This window comes from Chelonia mydas, chromosome 12 (genome assembly GCF_015237465.2).
Source record: "Chelonia mydas isolate rCheMyd1 chromosome 12, rCheMyd1.pri.v2, whole genome shotgun sequence".
NCBI lineage: Eukaryota > Metazoa > Chordata > Testudines > Cheloniidae > Chelonia > Chelonia mydas.
Window position 1 is genome coordinate 12,939,221 of NC_051252.2, and position 22,713 is coordinate 12,961,933.

The 22,713-nt window shown below is 39.0% G+C and overlaps 1 protein-coding gene across 23 annotated transcripts in view; it reads right to left on the reverse strand.

Moving 5' to 3' along the window:
• The window catches only part of FTO (FTO alpha-ketoglutarate dependent dioxygenase), a 322,346-nt gene that overhangs the window by 149,424 nt on the left and 150,209 nt on the right, over positions 1-22,713 (reverse strand). For 18 of the 23 annotated variants that reach the window (XM_043526407.1, XM_037878283.2, XM_037878284.2 and 15 more), the window contains one exon: positions 15,924-16,048. In XM_043526407.1, the coding sequence (XP_043382342.1) occupies positions 15,924-16,048 (125 nt within the window). Of the gene's footprint in view, positions 1-11,639; positions 13,706-13,771; positions 14,684-15,922; positions 16,049-22,713 lie in introns of those variants that run through there. The other 5 variants (XM_037878292.2, XM_043526409.1, XR_005222328.2 and 2 more) reach the window with 4 other exon arrangements.

A 22,713-nucleotide genomic window follows, 5' to 3' on the forward strand; every position in this document is an offset into this window, starting at 1 on the left:
TCCAGCAATCTTAAAAATTACTGTTCTATCCCCAATCATCTTTTCCTAAGAAAACTCATCCAAAAATTAGAGACAACCATACTTTAACAACTGCTAATCAATGCAGATATCCTTAATCCTTCTCAACCAGAATGCAGACTGAGCCACAATATTGGGACCATTTTGGTGACACTGATGGATGATCTCCATATAAAGAAAAGGAGTACTTGTGGCACCTTAGAGACTAACCAATTTATTTGAGCATAAGCTTTCGTGAGCTACAGCTCACTTCATCTGATGCATCCGATGAAGTGAGCTGTAGCTCACGAAAGCTTATGCTCAAATAAATTGGTTAGTCTCTAAGGTGCCACAAGTACTCCTTTTCTTTTTGTGAATACAGACTAACACGGCTGCTACTCTGATCTCCATATAGTTATGGTCAGAAGTCAAAACTTTAGTTGAGAGACAAGGTGGATGAGGTAATATTTTGTATTGGACCAACTTTTGTTGGTGAGAGAGAGAAGCTTTCAAGCCACAGAAGTTGGTCCAATAAAAGCTATTATCTCACCCACATTGTCTCTCTGGTATCCTGGGACTGACATGGCTACAACTACACTGCAAACTTTAGTTGGTCACACAAGGTGTTACATATAGGAGCCGCGCAGGGTGGAGCAACGTACCACTAAATGGTATACACCAAAAATAAATAACTCTTTCTCCCTTCCCTTTTCCTCCTCCCCCGCCCCTGGGAGCAAAGAAAGGAGGAAGCAAGGGAGGAATTATGTCTCTGAGGCACAATGCTTCTGGGCAGGATGATGCAGTTTGCATATCACACCTGCTCAAGGCTGTCCCTGAAGGCATAATCTAGCCCTGAATAACAAAGATAAGATAAGATTCGGAGTTCCGGTTCCTTAAAAAGGCTGAAATTTAGGAGTCTATTCTCTTCTCAAGAGAAGAACATGCTCTATGCTGATGAGGGGGAGGGAGGAGAGAGACAGAGACTCTCCCAGTGGCCTTAAAAAACCACCCAGGTGAGCAGCAGAAGCAATGTCGGCGGCAGAAGCTCTCCCACTGACATAGCGCTGTGCACACGAGCACTTATGTCGGTGTAACTTATATCACTTGGGGTGAGAATATTCACAACCCTGAGCAACATAAGTTTTGCCAACACAGGCTGTAGCATAGACATAGCCCAAGTGTCCCATATTTGGGGGGAAAGTGGACCTCGAAATGTATCAAAGACACATTTCCTGGAATTTCCAGGGGAAAAAAGAAAGTGACAATGAATCTATGGTAGCACCTAGCTAATGCACTTTTCAGTAATTTCTACATGCAGATGCCTTCATTCCCCACTTTGCAAAGGTTTAAAGGCAGGGTGCTTATAAATTAAGGTCTCACTTACCAAATCTTCATTATTTTGAAAAATTTGCTCTGGGACATTATAAATTATCAAAAATAATTAAAATTGAATTACAGCTGTTAAAACAAATGAACAAACTGCATTTTGTGATGCATTGTCCTTGCTGATTTTTATTATTGTGCATATTCTCCTTGAGTCAGTTCACAACATTTATTCATTCACAACGGCCCTGTGTATTTGCATCCGCAGCACCTCTCACTCTATGTGGAATTGCACAAGCACCAACTTTCAGTGTTCATTCATCTGCCCTCCCAGCTATAGGCAACAGGGGGAGACACCAGTGACTAAACATGGGATGCTTCTGAATGGTATGAAAGTGCAGAGAAAACTGCGCCATCAGAAAACCTGACTTGTAGTTAATAAAGACAAATGCTTACGGGGCACTTCCAAAGCTTGAAAGCTTTCCAAACTAACTCATGATCCAGAATTTCAAAGGAAGATCCGTCAGCAATAAAAGGGCATTTACAGTAACTATACAAATATGTTTAATGAAAGTCTCATCTAGTTGTGAGTACTTTGTCTTTTTTTTTTTTAAAGCCCCAAGGGCTTGAACAGAGTTTGCAATTCTTGTGAGAGAAAAATTAAACAAACACACACTTCATAAAAATAATCCCAATATAAAAACATGCTTATGTAATGCCAAACTTTCATACAAATTACTTAGCAATTAAATCTCACCTCGTCAAATTATGTATGTGAAATAAAAAGGAACAGATGTGCTCCTCCAAACCCACCCCTTCCTACGAGTAAATTAACAATCATTTTACAACCCAGTGAATTACTGGGTGTGTGCGTCTGGTGCTAATCATTCCCCCACACTCCCCACCACCGCCACAGACCCAACATAACACTGAGTTATTTATAGAGTTATCTATCTGAGACTTTGCAGATGATGCCTAACATCATGACAACAGTGAAGAGAAAAGGTCTCCGTACCTGCCTAACTAAAACAAGTTTCTGTAAAGTAATGAATAGAGACAGCTTGGGGACCATCCACCTGCACTGCCTGCCTTTTACTGCCTGCAAAGTGAAACCACAAGGGATTGGCAGAAGGTACTTGTCTGACAGGGCCAGGACAGCCTTTCTCCTCAGTGACAGTCTGGGCCTAGCATCTTAAACTTGACCCACCATAATTCCTTCACAATGCAGCAGCAAGGCAGCTGACAGTAGCAGCTGCACCTCCTAAGCGAGATGGATGGAATTTTCATAACTAGTTCCCCAAGTTACATTTTACCTTCAAGATAATTTATGAGCTGCTCTGGAGCCTTGAAGAGACAATATGCTTGCCATAACATTAACTGTAACAGTCTTGTAGGTTATAATTAACACTGGGAGGGTAGCACCAACTGGATGAAACACGTGGCATAATTGATGGTGAAACTGGAAATTAAGGAAGCTAACAATATCATTACTGTGCACATCACTTTAGTGAAACCTATTCTTTCCAGGCATTAATTGCAATCTCCTTCTAATGTACACATTGTGATGGGAAGTGGATGAGTGTCACAGCTAGGAGGAGGTGGATTTGCTGGCAAGGCCACCTTGCACCTGGGCTGATGTATATATTGTTTTCTGCCGGGAAGAGAGATATACATGTCAAAGCAGCCGCAGCACCGGAACATCTGGCAGTATGAACACTGTAGCTTTGAGATAGATGATTGCTCAAGCCTCACAGAATTTTTTATTTTCTCTGTAAGCAGTATCCTTTTTCCTGTAGGAAAAAAATCCTCCCTGAGATTTCACTTAATGGCACACATTATTAATTTAAATGACTTGCATGACTAAGAACATTTTAACTTTACTTTTATATTGCCACAAGTTAGCAGTGAATTAGGATTTTCCACTAGTGTATTATCCTCCAGGTTTATTACATTAGCCTTTAGAAACACTGTAGAGTGATCTTTTTAGCATCTTATCTGTCAAGGGGATACTGAACAGACGTAGAGATGCTAGTGAGCTAATTAATCAGAAATAATTTCATAAACTGCTGCCGTCTTTGAAAAGGATAACATGCCATTTATCCACCCATACCTAATACTCCACTATTCTAACTAAGACGGAAGGAACCATTAATGCAATGTATTTATTTGAATCTCTCTCAAATTATTCTTACGTAACTTTTTTTTTTTGTCCCTAGACAAGATATTGGACAATGTTCAGATAAATGGTGAAACAGTGTCACCTACAGGCAAGCAAAGCTGTTAATAACCCAACTCCCATTCTATCACTTCGCAAGTGACAGCTAAATTTAGGCTTTATCTATAAGCTGGAAAATACATTGAAGGGGAAATGTCTAAGATACACTTGGGACACCCTAATATAAAATAAAATTACTGCTCTTAGTGTGTGGCAAATCGTCTGCTACGATAAACACTGTGTACAGTGAGTGATTAATCCATTATAAACTGGACAAATTGTTAACCTTTCATCTCCAGGGCATCTCCTCAAATCAACCTTGACCATGATGGTCAAAAATCATTCTTATTAAAGGATCTGAAAACTCTAGAAAGACACATTTTGGCCTTCTAAGATATATAAATATATCCCCAGTATCAGATAAACCCCTCCCCACAACCCATAACCTTTATTAAAATGCTGCTGAGGGTGCAATTTGTAGAGAGTAAAACACCTTCCTTATTTACCACAAGTCAAGATTGATCATATTAGTGGAAAACTAAAGATTGGTGAATACAGGAAAAAAACTGTGAATATTCTTTTAATTTTTAAAGAAAATTCTTTTTACTGTATTTGCATCACACTTTTCTGTTAACTTGCCAGATATTCTACCAAATTAATTTACTAGCAGGAATGTTTGCAGAAACAGCAAATTTTAAGCAAATGTTGGAGATTTCCAGAAAGTACATTCTGAATTCATAATCACACAGTCATGCGAGAACCCAATTCTAAATAGTCACTCTCATCCAATCAGGACGCAGAAACATATTAAATGAGCTGTGTGTTCGATCAAAACTAACCAATATGGTTTCAGCTTCAGATACATAATTGCAATGACCTTTCCCCAAACAATCTGCAGACCACAATTCTCCATAATTATTTATCAAATAATTTCAGATAAAGTGAATAAATCTGAGAAGATAGCAATCTGCTCAAAGAGAATTTGCAGAGAAAGTGGTGAAACTAATATAACGAATTATTTGTTCTATTTTATTCACAACATATTTTGGGCCAAATTCTAACATCGGTTACACCAACCTTACACATATAACTGATGAAAAAAAATTGCCAGTCTTTCAATGAGTCTGGTATACCCTCTCAGTATCAGGTCCAAAAGCTCTCAGAACTCTCTCTCTCTGAAAGCAGGCTACTCTCTCTTTCCCTCTCTCCTTCCGAGCTCTCACCACCTCTGCTTTTAATTGCTTAACACTTCCCCTAACTTCTTTTTCTATACTCTGCATATTCACTGACTCTGTCTAAGAAATTATTTTCGGTCCATCTCCATCTGTGTTTATGATTTTGCAATTCTTTTTCTAGATGACACCAGAGTCCTTCATTAATATTCTTTAATAAGCTTTTTGCCCATGCATTATTTCTGCTTCATCACCAACCCAGGTTAGGTAATTCCTAGTACACTCAATATGGTAATATGAAACTTTTCAATGGTATTGCAACTCAGGAGCATATTTGTTAGTAATTCAAAGGTATTGCTTTCCTTCTAAAGGTTTCCTTTTGTAGGCATAGATCCCAGTAAGTTTCAGTGGTTTACAAAGTATTTTTCTTTCTACTACCACCTTATAATCCCTAAACTGTTTTCTCATTCATGGTCTATAGACATTCCCTACATGTCATTAGGACCATGGATATGAAAACAATACAGCTTATGTAAGAGGTCCCTTAGTCCTTATCTTTTTAAAATAACATATCTAACCATAAACTGCGCAAATGTTAGAAAGATGCCACCTTTGCAGCTACAGACTATATTTCTAAAGACTTCTTTCCAGTTCGTCTCATTCCCCTTAGCCTGAGACCCAGCCTCTGGTCTCCAGACAAAAGTTGCCTCCCTTCCTGTCCACTATTGCTGACATGGTCCTGCAATCTGTAACATGGCTATCAGCAGTATATGTGCGATAAATGTGTAAATCTGCACATATTTATATCCACACATTTTTAAATACATATAAAGTTCTTTATGAAGAAGACTACAGACGGGTATCCTCTCTTCATATGGAAGGTACAGAGCAGGTAATAGTGCAAGTCCCCCACTCATTGGAAAAATAACTTGTCACAACCCTGGCATGGAGAAATCACTTCTCCTGTTGAGGACATATTGTTCTGTTGCTATGTCCATTTGATTTTTGGCTTCTCTTAAAACATCAGCAAAGGTATAAATTAGTGTCTGTTGTGATAGTGGCATTATACTAAATACACACTTGCCTACTAGGACTGAAGAACCAGTGCATTTTCCATAGGCCATCAAACAGAAATCCAAAAGGAATAACATTTTGGCACTACCAACCTGACCCACAACTGAGCTAGTAACTGGAGATGAAAGGCTTTGCTTTTCATTATTAATTCCCAACATCATGAAGTCCCATATATGTGATGAAAATTTAGTAACACACAAGATTGACAAGACTTAAGTCCTGTACTTGTACCTGTTCACTTACATCTTTTTGGAATGGTGAGAATAGCACAGAATTTGGCTGACTGCATTTAATTTCCCCATGCTATCCCACAATTTTTCCATATTAACACTATATGCTGATTTTATAACCCAGATCCTCAAAGTTCAAATAGTTTTATACTACATAAAGCTGAATTTAATACAATAACAACTATAATAACATTAACAACAAAGTCCCCATAGGATAAGGCACCAGTTCTTGGAGAGAAAAGGTAGTTCCATCTCTAACCTCATTTAATCCCAAACTTATATTTTTAGACAATGTTTCAGTTTGTACTAAATTTGTGAGCTGGTTTTATGGAGATATCAGGTTTTGAGGCATAAAGGACATTCTGCTAAGAGCAGAGGAAAATAAGAAACCTCAATGGATAGTTTCAAAATACACCTATGACATTCTTTCATTCACTGGGCCAGTCATTCCACATTCCTAGCTCAAAACGCCAGTTCTTTAGCTGGAGAGCAACGGACAACAGCTCCATATACACACGCACACTCCTGCTTTTCGCCTCCTCTTCTGCCTCTAGCAGACACCATTGTCTGTAGCAAGAAGGATGACAGCTGATGCTAATGCCACTTTGTGGTTCAGCTGTCAGATGATGTAGCTAACACTCTGTCTCCACAGATTATAAATTTGTCACCTCTGTGACATACTTGATCTCCACCATCTTGCAGCCTGAAAACCCCATAATAACTGAATTCAGATCTGCAAGTGGTAGTGAGTAAACTGTTGCCAAATCACTGGAAAAACAGCACTATCTATTTTCCTTGCCTTGCAATCATGAAATCTTATAAATAAGGAATGGTCACTAGTGTTGACTTTAAAGCCTTGTCCAGATGAACTGAATTCAGACCAACATATAATATTACAATATTTTATTAACAGGGAATTATAGGTATTTTTCCCATCATAAAATGAGCATCAAGCGCACTCCATAAAACTGCAGCAATTTCAACAAATTCTCTATTAGGGAAAAAGTGGGCTGTCTGAAACACCAACACTGCTTTTTTGGCTTGGAAACTTTAATCATACTGTAACGAGGGCTAAATCTGTGTCACTTGCCAGGCAATTGGATCTCTCTTTGAAGACCTGGCAGACACCCATAAAGCAGGTATGAAATCAAACGAAAAGTGTCAACTAAGATTTCTATGTGACTATATGATTTCTGTCTAAATTTGGGGTATTATGTCTGTTAATGCTACTCATGAGCATGGCTTCTAAGTTCTAAAATTGAAATAAAGTGATCAAGTGGCTTCAGAGCAAACGATTTGTACAGTTTGCTGTAATGAAAGAGCCTGCAAGACTCATAAAAAACAGAGTAACTGGGACTCAAGTTTTGTGACAAACTTTTACAATGGACATCTCTAAAATGCCATACAATGTGAGTCCTCTCAATGGATTTTATACTGAATCTATAAGGTTCTTTGCATCAACTGAAGTTTTTCATGAACTGATTGTATCATGAGGCAGAAAGCAGGTTATTTGTAAATATCCACAGCTTTTAGACGCAAAGTCTTTTCAAGGTTAGAGAGTCAAGATAGTTTCAAAGAAAAAAAAAATCATGGCTCTTAAACAGCAGTACTTAATCAAGCATCATTTCCATTGTTCTTTAGAGTACTGGCATCTACTGATACCAAGCCTGGCTGGTTCAAAGGCTTTTGAATCAAAGAAACACAGGTGAAAGACTAAAGCAGAAAACAGGAAGGGTCACAAGAAGCAAAAGAGCTGGCAATAACCAACCGAAGAGATGGCAAAGGTCACCAGGGACAGATGATCCTCAAACACAACATGAAGAGGACTGACACCTTCACTAAGGTCTCAGAGTTTTGTACATTCATTTAAAGGCTGTAAGTTTGGACTTTCAATCTTCTTTACAGAGTTTTCATGATGTATGTACAATATGCACTGCCACAGCGTCCATACCACAAAATACCTTTGACTTAAAATAAGTGATATTAAGAAAACTATGCTTTCCACAAGTTTGCTTTCTGATACATAGTGAAGACTTGAAAGTTTTGCTTCTTTTTAATAAAAAATAAGTCAAGTCTGCTCTTCCTTTACTTTTCTTGGAGATTTGTTAGCCACAGTATCCAAAATGGTGAATATGACTTGTTCTTGTGCACACTTGCAGGTAACACTTCTTCAGCAGCAGTTCAACAGCTCCTGATATTGACATACATTGTCAGCACTGGATTATTTTTGTAGTATAGACAAGCCTATTGGGGGTGTCAGAGATGTGCAGAATGAGCTCTTAATTTAAGAAGTAGGAGTGCTGAATTCCTATAAAGAGAGATGTTCTTCTACCTGTGTTAGTTAAACAGGCATTAATGAAAATAAACAAAAATTAAGCATTTTAAATAATCTGAATACAAATCTCCCTTGTATTCATTTAGTTTTGTGTCTTTGGTACTTGAGAACTATTCATCTTGGATACTTAAATAGCTCCTATTACTGTATCTGAGCAACTCACAATATAAATTTAATATATTTATTCTCACATCATACCTGTGCGGTACAGGAATGTTATTTTAATTTTACAGATGGGAAACTAAGGCTGGGAGAAACTAAGGGCCAGATATTTGAGATAATCCTTTTGAAATTCCTACACAGCATCTTTAGGCACATAAATACCTTTCAAAATCTGTTCTGGTCCTAAGTGATTTGCCCAAAGTCACACAGGAAGCCTGTGGCAAAAGAGGGACTCCCTAGAACTCCCAAGGCCTAGGCTAATGCCCTAACCAGTGGACCGTATTTCAGGGTTTGAATCTTTAGATCCACAATACAGGCCTCTACCACTTGAGCTAACAGAGTAACTACTAGTTCTCTGCCCTTCCAGAGGGTCTTCCTGGGTAGACAAGATCTGAAATGCTAATGTAAAAAAGAAGCAGGAAAAAAAGAAAACCTTTAGGACCTTCTTCATATGTCATGAACCAACAAAATAAGCCAAATCTTCCCACTCATCCCTCAGCCTCCTTGGAAGGTCACTGCCAACACAGACAACACTTACTGAATGTCAGCTTTCCATTATTATTTTTATTACTGTAATGCTTATGAGCCCCAGTCATGGACCAGGAATCCCTTTGTGCTAGATGCTGTACAAACATAGAACAAAAGACAGGCCCTGCCCCAAAGAGTTTACAATCTAAGTATTTCTATTAATCTAAATATTTCTGATGTCACTAACGCAGAATGATCAACAGCCAAGTAACTCCAGTGTAGTGTGAGGTAAATTTGTTTCAAATTTATGGCATACCTTGGAAGAAAGTAAGTAGAGTTACGATGATTCTGATTTAACATTTGCATGTAGTGCCATAGGCATTGACTAGCCAGTCAAGTGGGACCATTTCTAGAAACCCCAATTTTCTGTTTCCTGTTGCAACAAGCATGGAAAGTGAAGGTGAAGGGGGGAGGGACCATTTTTCAGACTCAGACCAGCTGTATGACAACTAGTATCTGGTTATAGTCTCTTCTGAGATCTCATTTCGGGCAAACATCATCAGCTGATAGGGCCCTGACTGTTGGGTCTATTCACTGACCAAGAACATTGCTTAATGCAAGGTCAGTAGCTAATAATGACTATGGATTCATAAATTAATCATGAGTGAGGCCTCCAAATGTGCTTTTAGAACCAAGACCTGGATGAATAATTTGGCTTGCCCTTTGTTAGCTCAGCTCTGTCTAAATTGGTAGCTGGTATAATACCAGCCGAGAGAAACCAGGAGATAATGTAATCAAAGAATCACATAAATCTGGAAGAGACATCAAGAGGACAACTGGTCCTTCCCTTGGTGCTGAGGCAGGACTGGTATGTAATATCCTTACTTCAGCTGTAGGTAATACCCAATTTCAAAACCACATTCATCCTTGTTTGAGAGTTTAGAATACGGTTAAAATGGCAAAAGTTGTAGTGTACAGCACTTCATAATTCCAGTCTGAGCTAACTGAGTTTCTGACCCACCTGGTCTTGGAGACACCCAGACTTATTGTTCTGGATGAATTTAGTGTTCGAGCACACAGTAGCTCTTCTGGGTTGGCCTGGAATTTTATGGATGCCTTGAAAACCAAGGACCTACATAAAAAGCCTTCAGGCTCTACACAAAAACTTGGATCACATTTCTGGGTGGGATTTGGTGGTTAACAGAGGGTAAAAATAAAATCTCTGTCACAGTCAGACCATCACATCCCTCATATTGGCATCCGGCTCACTACTGATCCTTTGGGAGTGGAGGACCTATTTCATTGGTGCATCCATGGAGATCAGCAGACCCAAATGGGGTTCAGATTTTTCTCTCAGTAACCTCATAGGACATTATGATAATCTTTTGTTTTTAACTATTGATATGATCACCATGAATCTCTACTTTCTTTCTAAGTTTTGGCCTGTCTTACTTATTCTGGTTCTAGTTGGAATGTGGGAAAGTCAATGGGTTGCCTGTGAGATGAACTCGCATTTCTCAAGGCTTGTAAAATTAAGCAGGGAAGTAAAGTAATGAAGAATGGAGGGCTCTGATATGAGGGGAAATATAAAAAATGGAAAAATGGGGATGCTCTTCTAAGTTAAGAGAAACTCTTCCATCTCTAGACTTTTAAGCTGAAAGATGAGGTAAAATCACACGTTCACTTGGACAGGTCAAAAAAGGGATGAGTCAAAGGGGGTCAAAAATATATGACCAGTTGAAGATAAAAGTGATAGGTCTGAAAAGGATAGGAAGGAGTGGGCCATAGTTTGGAATAAGATAAATGAGAACAACAAGGAAGAAAGAACTTTGCTTAGCAGAAATAAGTAGTTAATGAGCTACATGGAAGAACAGGCCAAAGTAAAACCCAAAGTGAGCCCCATGAAGTATAGAATCAGAGATGACTGAAAAAATGAGAGGGGGCAACTTCTCCAAGTACTTTACTAATACACAGAAAGTAGAGATAGGGTGTGAGTGTCAGGATCAAGAAACAGTTTTTTGTTTGTATTTGCTTTTTGAGGAGCTAGACTGTGACAAATTTAGTAGAAATGGGAGGATAGTGGAAGCCAAAAAACTTATTGGCAATAGTTGCGTAACAAAAACCTTATACTATCTAAAAGGGGTGCGTGTGTGTAAAGTAACAAATGTAAAGATACTCTTATACAGTGACCTATCTACCAAATGTTAGTTGTATTATCGTCCCATAAAACGGATTTTCTCACTGTATTATTTCAATGAGCCAAGGAACTTGGATTTAAGCTATTAATTCTTACAAGATTTAATCAGTTAACACTTCTCTGCTATGTTTGTTGCATGAACCAAAGGAATTCCTTGTTTACTTTAGTCCTTATTCCTTATAAAACCTTTATTCTGATTTCACTCAGTCAAAACTGTTGTTAAAGTACGGACGTCAGGATTTGGCTGAGTATTACTATTTTTAAAAGTAAACAGAAAACATCATAAACAATTTTACTTTCCCCATAATCAGACTTGTAATTTCATTATGTTCCTCTCCCCAACCACTGGACAGCACAGTTCCAGATTCTAGTCTGAGGTTATTGCAGATTTCACTACGGTAAACTAATCAGAATCTGACTCTCAATATTACACCTTTAAACACAAGCAGAATTTCAGTGAAAAGGATTGATTTCAACAATTAACTTAATAATTAAAAAAACAAACAAAATTTTACCAGAAATTAGTGATATTAAAGTATGAGAGGACACAATTAATCTTTGTTTTGTATATCAAACCTATTGTTGATTTCTTGGTGACAATTTGGTAACAAAGGTGTTCATTCACAAAATGTTGCAAAACGAACCCTAAAAACTAACAGAGGCACAAAAAGCAAGACAAACAAATCTTTAAGAAAACATAGTATAGAAAAGATCTATGATATCAATAAGATTTAGAAGAGGAATGAAAAGCATGGATTTTTATTCAGACTATCATACACTTCTCCTGTGCATTTCGAGGACATGAAAGGTGTTAACACCCACTTCTACAATTTCAAACAAATATTTTTCAAGCAAATATTATTACATGGCATAATTTTGCGACTTTACTTCTTATTCCATGTTCATCGTAAATGTGTCTCGAACTCTATGCTCATATTTGAAAACAACAACAACAACAACATTAAAGTATTACGAGTGTCCTAAAAAATGAATCAGGTGCTGTTCTTGGATTGTACTTTCCCCCACTTTGGTCTCACTTTTCAAATGATAATTTCTTCCATGGTCACCATTAAATCTTAATCTATTCCAGCTCTCCGCATGGGTCAATGATTCTATATGTACTGTGGTTATTTTAAAATGTTTCCCTTTTGTAAAAAAAAGAGAGAGAGCGAGAGAGAGAGAGAGAGAGAATGCAAGCGCTGTCTAAATCCAGATGGGTAACTTCACACTTCATTTATCAAACCCAATACATTAGACTCTGCCCTCTCTTGCCCACTATGCAGTTAAACATCCATATCATTCAGTAATAATTTTCATTATCACATGGTGACCCCAAAAAACCTGCACCAGTTTGCATGGTCAGTTCAAAATTCACAGCTGTTCTCTTTAGCCTCTGCTCACTACAGTAGAAGCTAAGGTTCCGCCTGCTTTATTAGCTGAAGACTGACCTTTTGTAAGCTGAGGTCAAGAAGGGGTCAGTTCAAAGGGCTTGAGCAGCTCTTTAACAGCTATAACAACCTGTCCATCAGACACTATCAAGCAGTATAAACAAATATGAGCCTTTAGAAACTCTGGGTCATTTCTGTTAACACTTAGAGCACATTCACATAGTTCTACCGGAGATATTTTGGATCACTACCACTCAATATAGATTAATTTGTATCCCTGAAAGACCTGCTTGGATAGCATTGTCTAGGGGTTACCAGTATGCAAAGTGGCAGGTCATAATACTCAGCCTACTACTGTGTGATCTGAACTGTTGTGCTGTAACACAAACTCATTGTGTAATTTCAGCCAGTCATTATGCAGAAACACTGGCATAGCCAGAAGCAAAATCCACAGGGACATGATTTGTCTGATTAAGACAGAAATTCATGTTAGTGAAAATCCTGATACTTCTGTGAGGCAGACTCACCGGCCTGTAAAAGCACAATCCCCTTAGAGCTGTGTTACTGTTCCAACCATGTATTTCTTTTTATTATTATTTTTTTTAAATTAAGGTATCAGTGCCACAAGTGAACCTGCTGAAACAACAGAATGGCTACATTACTCTCAGAACACTGTAAAGTTTTTGCCAGCTAGTCTCTTAGTTGACCTAAATTTCTCCAAGTTGTACTGTTCATAATGTGCTCTCTAATAATGTGCAATGGAAGGTAATTAGAGTCATCTGTATTTAACTTCCAGAGGGGAAAAAAAAAATCTATTATCTAATCTAGCGGATCCCCTGATAGCCTGCTGAAAGTAAAATACTGTAGCCTGTTGCCTGCCCTTTGACAAGTGCTAATTATTTCCTGTCCAAGCACATTTTTCTCATGTAATTCCAAAGTACGCAATAGACTGATCTCTAAAACACGGGCAGCCCCTGCAAGCACTGGGGCGGACGTTTCAGAACTTTCACCACTGCATGCTTGATGGCTCCCACAGTCACGGCTTCATTCCAGACATCTAGCTGAAGCTTTGATGAGGTAAAGTGAGGTGTATGGTAACAGTCTGTTTATGTAGATCATATGGATGAGACTCTTAGATAGGTCACTAGGATGGGAAACATCAAATGGGAAAAAAGGATTATGGTTACTTAATACTCAAGGGACACTTTCTTTCTGAGCTTTCAAGACACCATGCTCTTGAAATTTTCTTTCAGGTGTTTAGTTTTAAGGAGGCCTGCACTTTGTCTGCTTCTAAGCTTTCTCACCACCATCCCCCAAAGTACTTTAGCATTTTTGTGTCAGAGACTAGACTTTGTCTGCCACATCAGTGCTGGCTCCAGCTTCTGATTAAATTGTTAGTTGTAAGCAAAGGCCAGAAACAATGTAACCAGAGTCCTTTCAAAACAAGTCATTTTTTGTCGTGATCCCTGATGATTTGGTATATTAGAAAATTATTGTTAAACTAAATGGACCCTAAGAAGACATGTCAGTCATCACAACCGTTTATTCTTTCCCTGTCTTTAGAAAGCCCTCTATTTTGTTTAACATAGAAGAGTGGAGAGTTCCAGGTGAAGAAAAGCCCTTAGAGATCTCTCCAGCTAATGACATCCCCGTCCCGCAACTCATTTGGTTTAATTTAATAAGACAAATGATGCAGAATCAGAGACTTTAAAAAACATCCAGGAGATTCTTTGGAAAGCAGGAAACTAAATGGAGAAGTGAGTGACATAACATGAGGAAATTGCAAACTACTCTTAGATAGGTATTTTTCATTCTGAGATCTCTTTGGATTAATATCATAATACCAACTCCCTACCCACTAGAAGAAACCTTACTAGACAAGGTCGCTAATTTGTTCCAATAATTGTTCCTCTGTTGTAGTGCTCAGTCCCTTGAGTTTTTGAAGTGTTTCAAGAGCCCATGCAGTGCAGCAATATTGAGAACACCAATCCAATCAAGCGTCAGGTTTAGCAGTCTCTACTGACTTTTTGAAGTAACGGAGGTCAAATCTACAGAACTTTCAGCATCCATATGAAGCACCATAGTAAGGGTACAACAGAATTCTCTTAACTGGTACACACCACTGGAAACAAATTCACACCAATGAAGCAATTACCCTGAATACCACAAGTGTCACAATAATACATACATTAGGCCAAAGTTTGGTCATACATGCAAATACAGGACTCCTATTGACTTTAATGGGAGATGTGTGCACATATCCAAGTGAAGAATTTGGCCCACTTTTGAAGTAGGTCTTTTTATTTATTTAATCGGTTGTCTTAAAAACAAGAAAAAACAAGAGATTATTAAAGCATGTATACATCTGCAGCTTTTAGAATAGTAAAGTAAAATGGACTCATTTAGCAGCCATTACCAATGCAGGAGAGTGGAATGAAGAAAGCAAGGCAGCACGCAGTGGAAATTTACTCTAGTAAACACCAAATCACATCTGCTATAAACAGGTTTTCCAACAAGAACAGTCACAGCATTTCAAACAGGCTAAGAATATCATTTATCGATAGTCACTGAAATGCATCCCACTGAATATGTTCCTAGGCATTTATCACAGTTAAAGGAACACTGTCAACTAAAAATTTAGGCAATTTAAAAAAATGTGTTAAAAGTAGTTTCAGTTACTGAATGCATCATGGAACCCCCTTACCCATTTTTGTCATTCGGCTGAATCAGTAAAACTGCCTATGCACAAAGTGTTGCTAAATGCAAAAAACAAGCCATCTGAATGGGAAAAAATGGAGGATTCTCCCTCAGCTTTTTTCAGCTATTGACTATGATTCTGTAAACAGACTTGCCCATGTGGAGTCCCACAGATGTTATCTGAACTTTGTGTGGTTGTAAGCATCCGCACTGACACATCTAAAGGCAGAGTTTGTACCACAGCACTGTTCTGTTCAGGCTCTTATTCTGAGCCTATCACAACCATGAGACATTAGCAGGTATTATTTGTAACAATAGTAGGGAAAACCTTTTCAGACAAAGTGTGATTAAATTGACAGCATCCTTTAAATGGGCATGCTGTTTATCAGGGTATCAATTGAATAGATTGCTGTATCAAGATAGTAATACAACATCACACTGTTAAATTAACTGTGAAATCATATATAGTAACGTTTGACTATTTAATCCCTACAGAAATGTAACTGGAAAAGCAAACAGTAAAACTCTTTTTTAAAAAGACTTGCCCAGCTGTTTCCCCCCCCCAACCCCCATGTGCGTCTTTATGAGAATAGTTGATCATGTGTTTTTGTTTTTTTTTTTATTTCAAGGTCTCACTATATTTTCCTTTTCCTTAGGGCTCTCACCTTGCGGTCCATTCTTTGCGTAGCTCTTGTCGCTCAGTAAGAAGTGGCAAGAAGCAGCTGATGATTTCATTCCTTTGTTCCATGGTTCGTTCCCCTTTTCCAACTTCACAGAGCACCAGGCTTGTCTTAAAGGAAAAAAAAAACATAAAAAATTATAATCCAAAAAAGCATAAAATTAATAAAAAGCCCATAAGCAAATAAGGACAGTAAATCAATGTTTTTTTTATTACAGTTGCTCTCGTGACAAATCAATACAGTAAATGATGGTCAAAAATGGCCACCATATATTTGGTATTTAATCAATGTACATGGCACATAAGGTAAACCTTAAAGCTTCATTGCCTTAAGTAACCCAACAAGATATTGTGCATTCTAGCTCTCATTTTCTCAAGACATGATTCCTTTTCTTTTGTGCTTTCTTGTATAAATAATTATTAGAAGTTATTTTACTAATACAACTTTTTTCTTTAATGTTTGCAGAGTAACACTGAATTGTTTTTTTCCCCGACTCCTGGTTCAATCTCTCTGTACTATATCTTTGTACAGAGAATTTCTATTGTTAGTGCTACTCTTATTTTTTCCCCTTTTTCTTTTTTCTGTTGAATACTCATGTTTCAAGGAAGTAAACAATCAAACAATTTTTTTCAGTTTCTGAAATGAATTACATACAGTCAGAAAGTATAAATGCAATGAAATTCAGTCATCCTTGGACCAAGATAAACATTCACCCCAGAGATCATATTACACTTCAGTTTGTGGCAGTCTTATTCTATAGCTATGAATACAATGCAGTGTTTTCTTCTTCATTGCCACGTTTATTCAGCATAACCTTAACCAAGACCTGGTCTACTCTGCCATACAACAAATTCAAATTCCACTCTGCAGATCCACAGCAGAAAACCGTCAAATCCATGGTAAACTTAAATGACTGATTTTTGAAAATACATTACTCAGTCCCAGCACAGGGACTCTTGGGAGTCATGTGATTACATCAGATTGTAATCTTTCATTTAAAAAATAAATTCTAGCTCTCATGGTAATAGAGATAAGTTTGAAAACACAACTCGAGTGTAACCAAAGCAGTGATATCTGGCTGAGAGAACTTGACACAATAGCTCTAAGGAGGTAAACTGACTCATTCAGCTCAAAACCACCTTTGCTTCTCCCTTTCTTCAGTTGCAATGGGAGGACCTCTGGCACTGGTAAGGCTCTGATCAGTGGTATGTGCTCACATTATTAGAAGGAACTTCTACCCTTTCATGGATGGTAACACACTTCACTTGACTTTCAAGACAAATATACCTTTTAACCCCTAAACTTTTACACTTACCTGTGCATACATGTTTAATGCTGTTTTATAGCAGGGGTTGTCAACCTTTTTTGTTCTGAGGCCCACCCCAACATGCTCTAAACACTCCATGGCCCACTGTGCCACAACAACTGATTTTCTTCATATAAAAGCCATGGATGGCGTTAGGGGGTAGCAAGCAGGGCAACTTCCTGGGGCCCCATGCCACAGGACCCCCCACAAAGCTACATTGCTCAGGCTTCGGCTTCAGCCCTGGGTGGCGGGGCTCAGAGCCCCAGTCTTCAGCCCCATCCGGTGGGGCTTTGGCTTTCTGCCCTGGGCCCCAGTGAGTCTAACACTGGCCCTGCTTGACGGACTCCCTGAAACCTGCTCGCGGCCCATCAGGGGGCCCCAGATCCCTTGTTGAGAACCACTATTTTGTAAAATATTTTTTCTGTATATTTTAGTGCAATCAAATTACAGCCATGTCATTTATGTGGCAACACATGTCAGATCTCACAAGAAACTCAGGGATAATCTAGGTCACTGTTTGGTTCAATACTGGGAAGGTTCTGCAGGAAATGATAATGCAAGTGATCCATTAGTAGCACTCTTCTTTCTGAGTCAGTACCAAACCCATGCTTTTGCACAGGGTTTAGGGCTCTGCAGTGGTGGAGATGCAGTCTTTTGGATGAGACATAGATTCAAAGTCCTCTAAACACTCAGGTCAAATGATGCTTTTAGTAAAAGTAGGGGTGTTAACCCTTATGTCCTGGCCAAATTCCAACTTGGGTAATTACATTCTGCTACCTAAACTACTCTACAATTACATTTTCATTTCACTCTAGGATGCAGCTTTATTGTGGCAATTTAGGAGTAATTTAATTTTTACTGAGAGGGTAAGTATAACATGTCATTTGGAAATATGAAAGTACTACATGCCAAGTTTCGCACTAATACCCCAAGTAACTCCACTGACTTCAAGAGGATTAGACTGAGGTTTACGTCTACTGAGAGATTGGCACTATGAGTGTGTTTCAGTGGTGTTTCTGTCAATGAAGAAAACGTAGTTATCATCATAATCTGCACTTCTGCAGCAGATTTCATTTCAGAGTCTCAAAATGCTTCACATACATTTAAACCTTACAATGCCTGATGAGATACAAATGCTACTAGCTCTGGGGTGAAAGAGAACTATTAAGCAGCATGCACCAACACTACACAGCAGTTCAGCTTACTTCTTATCTAAGACCACGGAAGTCAATCAAGTCACCTGGGGCCTGAGTGTAGGATATAGTATATAGTGTTTATATGTTTCTGAATGATATGTTCTGTTTGCTCTTATAGTAAAAATTTCCAAATTGTAACAACAAAGCAATAGCCTAGGGTGAAAGGAAAATGTAAAATACCCTCCTTTTTTGCAAGAATGTCACACTTGCAAGGTATTTCCTACATATACCTTATTTTAGGATTTATTTTTAAGAGAGACTAGAAAGGATCCAATGCACCCTGACTGATAAAGGTCAAGGGTTCAAGAAACTTGGTCAAAGATGTTATCAGCTGGGAAAGCCATTTCCTCACATCAACACTGATAAAAATCCATCAAAAACCCAGCCGATACCACCCCTGTTTTAAAGGGCAGGGACAGCCTTCTATTGAACATTCCTATAGTTGCACATCCCATCAAAGAAAGGCTGACCCTGTGTCTTCATTCATTTAATCATCTTTAATGACAGATAATTGTCTACTGAGGCCCCTTTTCTCCGATGCTGAGTGAAGCCTTTACATTTCTAAACTGAACTCAACACTGGCTCAGGTTTTTTTCAAAACACTTGGGACTATAGGGCAGGAGAATAAACAAACAGTGCAAGCAGTCCTATGGCCTGCCTTATCTCATCCTTCTGTTAGCAGAGGGTTTTGAGGGTGCTAATGTTTACGAATTGTTGAAACTTTCTTTCCTCTGTTTCCTGAACTGGCGAAAACATCCTGGACAACCTCAGCAAAGAGATAACACAAACTGCATCTCACTTGCTTGGGAAGTCACTGGCTCTCTTACTGGGTGGGGTGTCTTTTTATATAGCATTATTAGTGCTTTGGATTGGTCTCCCCTATTTTTACACTAGGGGCCACTTATAGGAATAGATAGGGCTTTCTTAGATAATTGCCAAAATGATCCAGCTTTTAAAAAGAAATGGGCCAGATGCTCAGCTGGTGCAAATCAACATACCTCCATCAACTTCTCTAGAACTATGCCAGTTCACACCAGCTGACAACCTTGCCATCTGTGTTAAATTAGTGATTGAGTTTAGCAATTACGCCCTTTGCCTATCTCCTGGTAAGAAGGCAGAGTTGGAGGAAAAGCTCTGCTGACCTAAAAGGTAGTAGCTACCAAAGCTATTCCCTCAGACATGCATACTACAGTGAGATTTTGATAGTAAAATCCTCCTCCTCCACCAGTCCCTACTAATAAAATCAAACAACAACAATATGGTATTGGATAAAACTGTGTTATAACCATGCCCTGACCTTTACCTTTGATAAGCATTCATAATTATATATATTTCTACCAGTCTTAACACAGCTAAACTTCGGCTTCTTACATGGTTATAACAACATATTTAATACCATCCAAATAGGGTTGCCAACTGTCTAATTACACAAACACCCTTGCCCCGCCCCTTCTCTGAGGCCCCGCCCCACTCGCTCCATCACTCTCCCCCCACCCCCCCTCACTTGCACTGGACTGGAGCAGGGGGTTGGAGAGCAGGAGGGAGTGCAGGCTCCGGGCTCTGGCCAAGGGGTTCGGAGTGTGGGAGAGGGCTCTGGGCTGAATCTGGGGAAGGGGGTTGGGTGCAGGCACTGGGAGGGAGTTTGAGTGAGGGAGGGGGCTCAGGGCTGGGGCAGGGGTGCAGGACGGGGTGAGAGGTACGGGCTCCAGCCAGGCAGTGCTTACCTTGAGCAGCTCCTGGTCGGCAGCACACTGGGGCTAAGGCAGGCTCCCTGCCACTCCCGGAAGCGGCCGGCACGTCCCTGTGGCCCTAGATGTGGGGGGAAGTGGGTCTCTGTGCGCTACCCCTGCCTGCAGACACAACCCGCACAACTCCCATTGGCTTCAGTTCCCGCCAATGGGAGCGGCAGAGACAGCACTCAGAGTCCCCTGCCCCCCACCCTCCGCAGGGGCTGCAGGGATGTGCGGGCCACTTCTGCAAGTGACGTAGGAAGCCTGCCTTAGCCCTGCTGTGCCGCGGACTTTTAACAGCCTAAAATCTCCCGGTTTGGCTTCAGTAGCCTCCGGGAGATAGAGCTTGATTCCAAGAGGGTTGGCAACCCTACAAAAGAAGAAAGAATATTACAATATGATTGGGCCACTACCATGCTTAATCATGTTACTTGAACGAGTAGATTTCATACTTGCTTTTTTTTCTTCTAAAGCTACATATTTTTCTTCCTTGACAGACTTAACAGGGAGGTACACATATGTTTAGAGATACTGCATAGCCAGAGACATGATACCTAATATTCTGGCAAACGAATTATTCTATCAGTCTGAACTAAAGTGGCACTTGGGACTGTTTGTTTCTTGGTCCCACTTTATTTGGCCAACAAATGCACTTTTCACCTCTTTGAGTAAAGATTTAATTTACTCATTAGCTCTTTAAATAGATTAGCAGGATAAACTTCTGAATCCTTACTAATCTCTTCCACTCCAGGGCAGCACTCAACTATCAATAATCCATAACTAACAGAGGAAGAGAAAAATCTGGTGTTATTACATGTGCAAGCACAGCGAGCTATTTCAGTCCCTACTGCACGTCTTTCTTGTTATTTTAATTAGTTACAATGCTATTACTCGCTGCAAGAAGGATCCTGATGGTCTGTGCAGCTGCAACATGGCAGCTTTTATGGAAAACAAACCTGAAATCTATATGACATGCTTGTTTAACATGACTTCATTGGTATATAGCAGAGAACTTAGTAGTATTTTGTAAGCAATGACTTTTTTTTTTGGTTATTTAAAGCGTGTATTAATGCACCCCATTCTCAATGATAGGACGGAATTAGCCAGTATGTTTTAGGTTATCACCAACAATTTGGACATTTTAAACACAACTGACAGCCTTTTGTTTATTAGTCCACCATGCTAGATAGCAAAGTTTCACTCAGCAACTTTTGGGCTTTGGATGATGTTGAAAAATGGCTCATGTTTGTCAAAGAAAGTGGAAAAAAAAAAAAAAGGTGAGGAGGGAAAAAGTGTTGTTTATAGAAGCCAGCTGCTCAGACTTTGGCGCCAGCAGCTCTTCATCCTGCTATTTTACGCCTGCAACCCCCACTGCCCCCATTGGCACAGGTACAACTAAATGTTGACTTCAATGCTTCAGAGAGCACTCAACTGATTCTGTACATGATTAATTGCCAAAGACATGGCTGACCATATGGAACAGAAAAAGCATCAAGTAATTCATACTTCTGTATATGATCATTTGGTCCCTGTTGTTTTAATGTACAGGAAAGAGCTAGTATAGCACAGACCTGGTGTCTTGCCCTTGACAGCCCATTAAGAAATCTCAAAGCACCTAGTTGAAGTTATGCTGTTGGCTTTTCAATAGCAGCCTAATAAAACAGAAGCAAAGCTTTCCAACTAGTCTTAAATCTTTCACATACAGTACATTAACCACTGCTGCTAAAACAACTGGTTTCTTACGATAGGAAATGGGATTTGATTTCTAGCCTCTGCATACTTACTGAAAGCCTTTTTCTGACCTTTGGAGGGTTTACAAAATCATTGTTCGTTTTTCCTGCCATTTTCCAAGCTTCTTGCCATGGTGATCCTAATAGATTTGTTTAAGGTTCACTACATTTTACTCTTACTAGCTGTTATATGCAACCTGTACAATGAAGGCATACTCAGGGGAGCTGAAAAGAAACAAATTATTATTATATGTTTTCTTTCTAAGAGTTATAGAAATCACTACAATATCTAAAACATCATCTTCCTTCAAAGAGCCTATAAAACAAAACTAAAAATTCCTGAAAGAAAGCAATATACTAACGTATGCTTTCTTTTATCAGACTGGAGACAAATCATCAAACTTCATTTGAGAAGACCGACCAATTTATTTTAAAACTGTACTATTCTTGGGGATGTCTGACACAGATCTCAATGAAAAGAAAAAGGTGCAGACTTGGAATATATGTCAGTATTGCTAACAGTATATTAGTTTTATCTGCCGTTAACATCTTTTCAGACAGTTAAATTCAGTTAAAGAAAAATGTTTAAATAATGTTTTCCTTTCAAGGCTCTTAAATGACAGTGCTAAAAAGTTTAATCCCCATCTGCACAGATCTTTTGGCAGTTTTGACATGTGTTGGCAGGGATGTCTTTGTTGGCACCTTCCATTAGAAAATATTTACATGGTTTTTTGTCTGTGGATTTGCTAGATGTCCAAATTATCATCATACTCTAAGGAACCATATGTGAGAAATCCTATTGACTGGATGTTC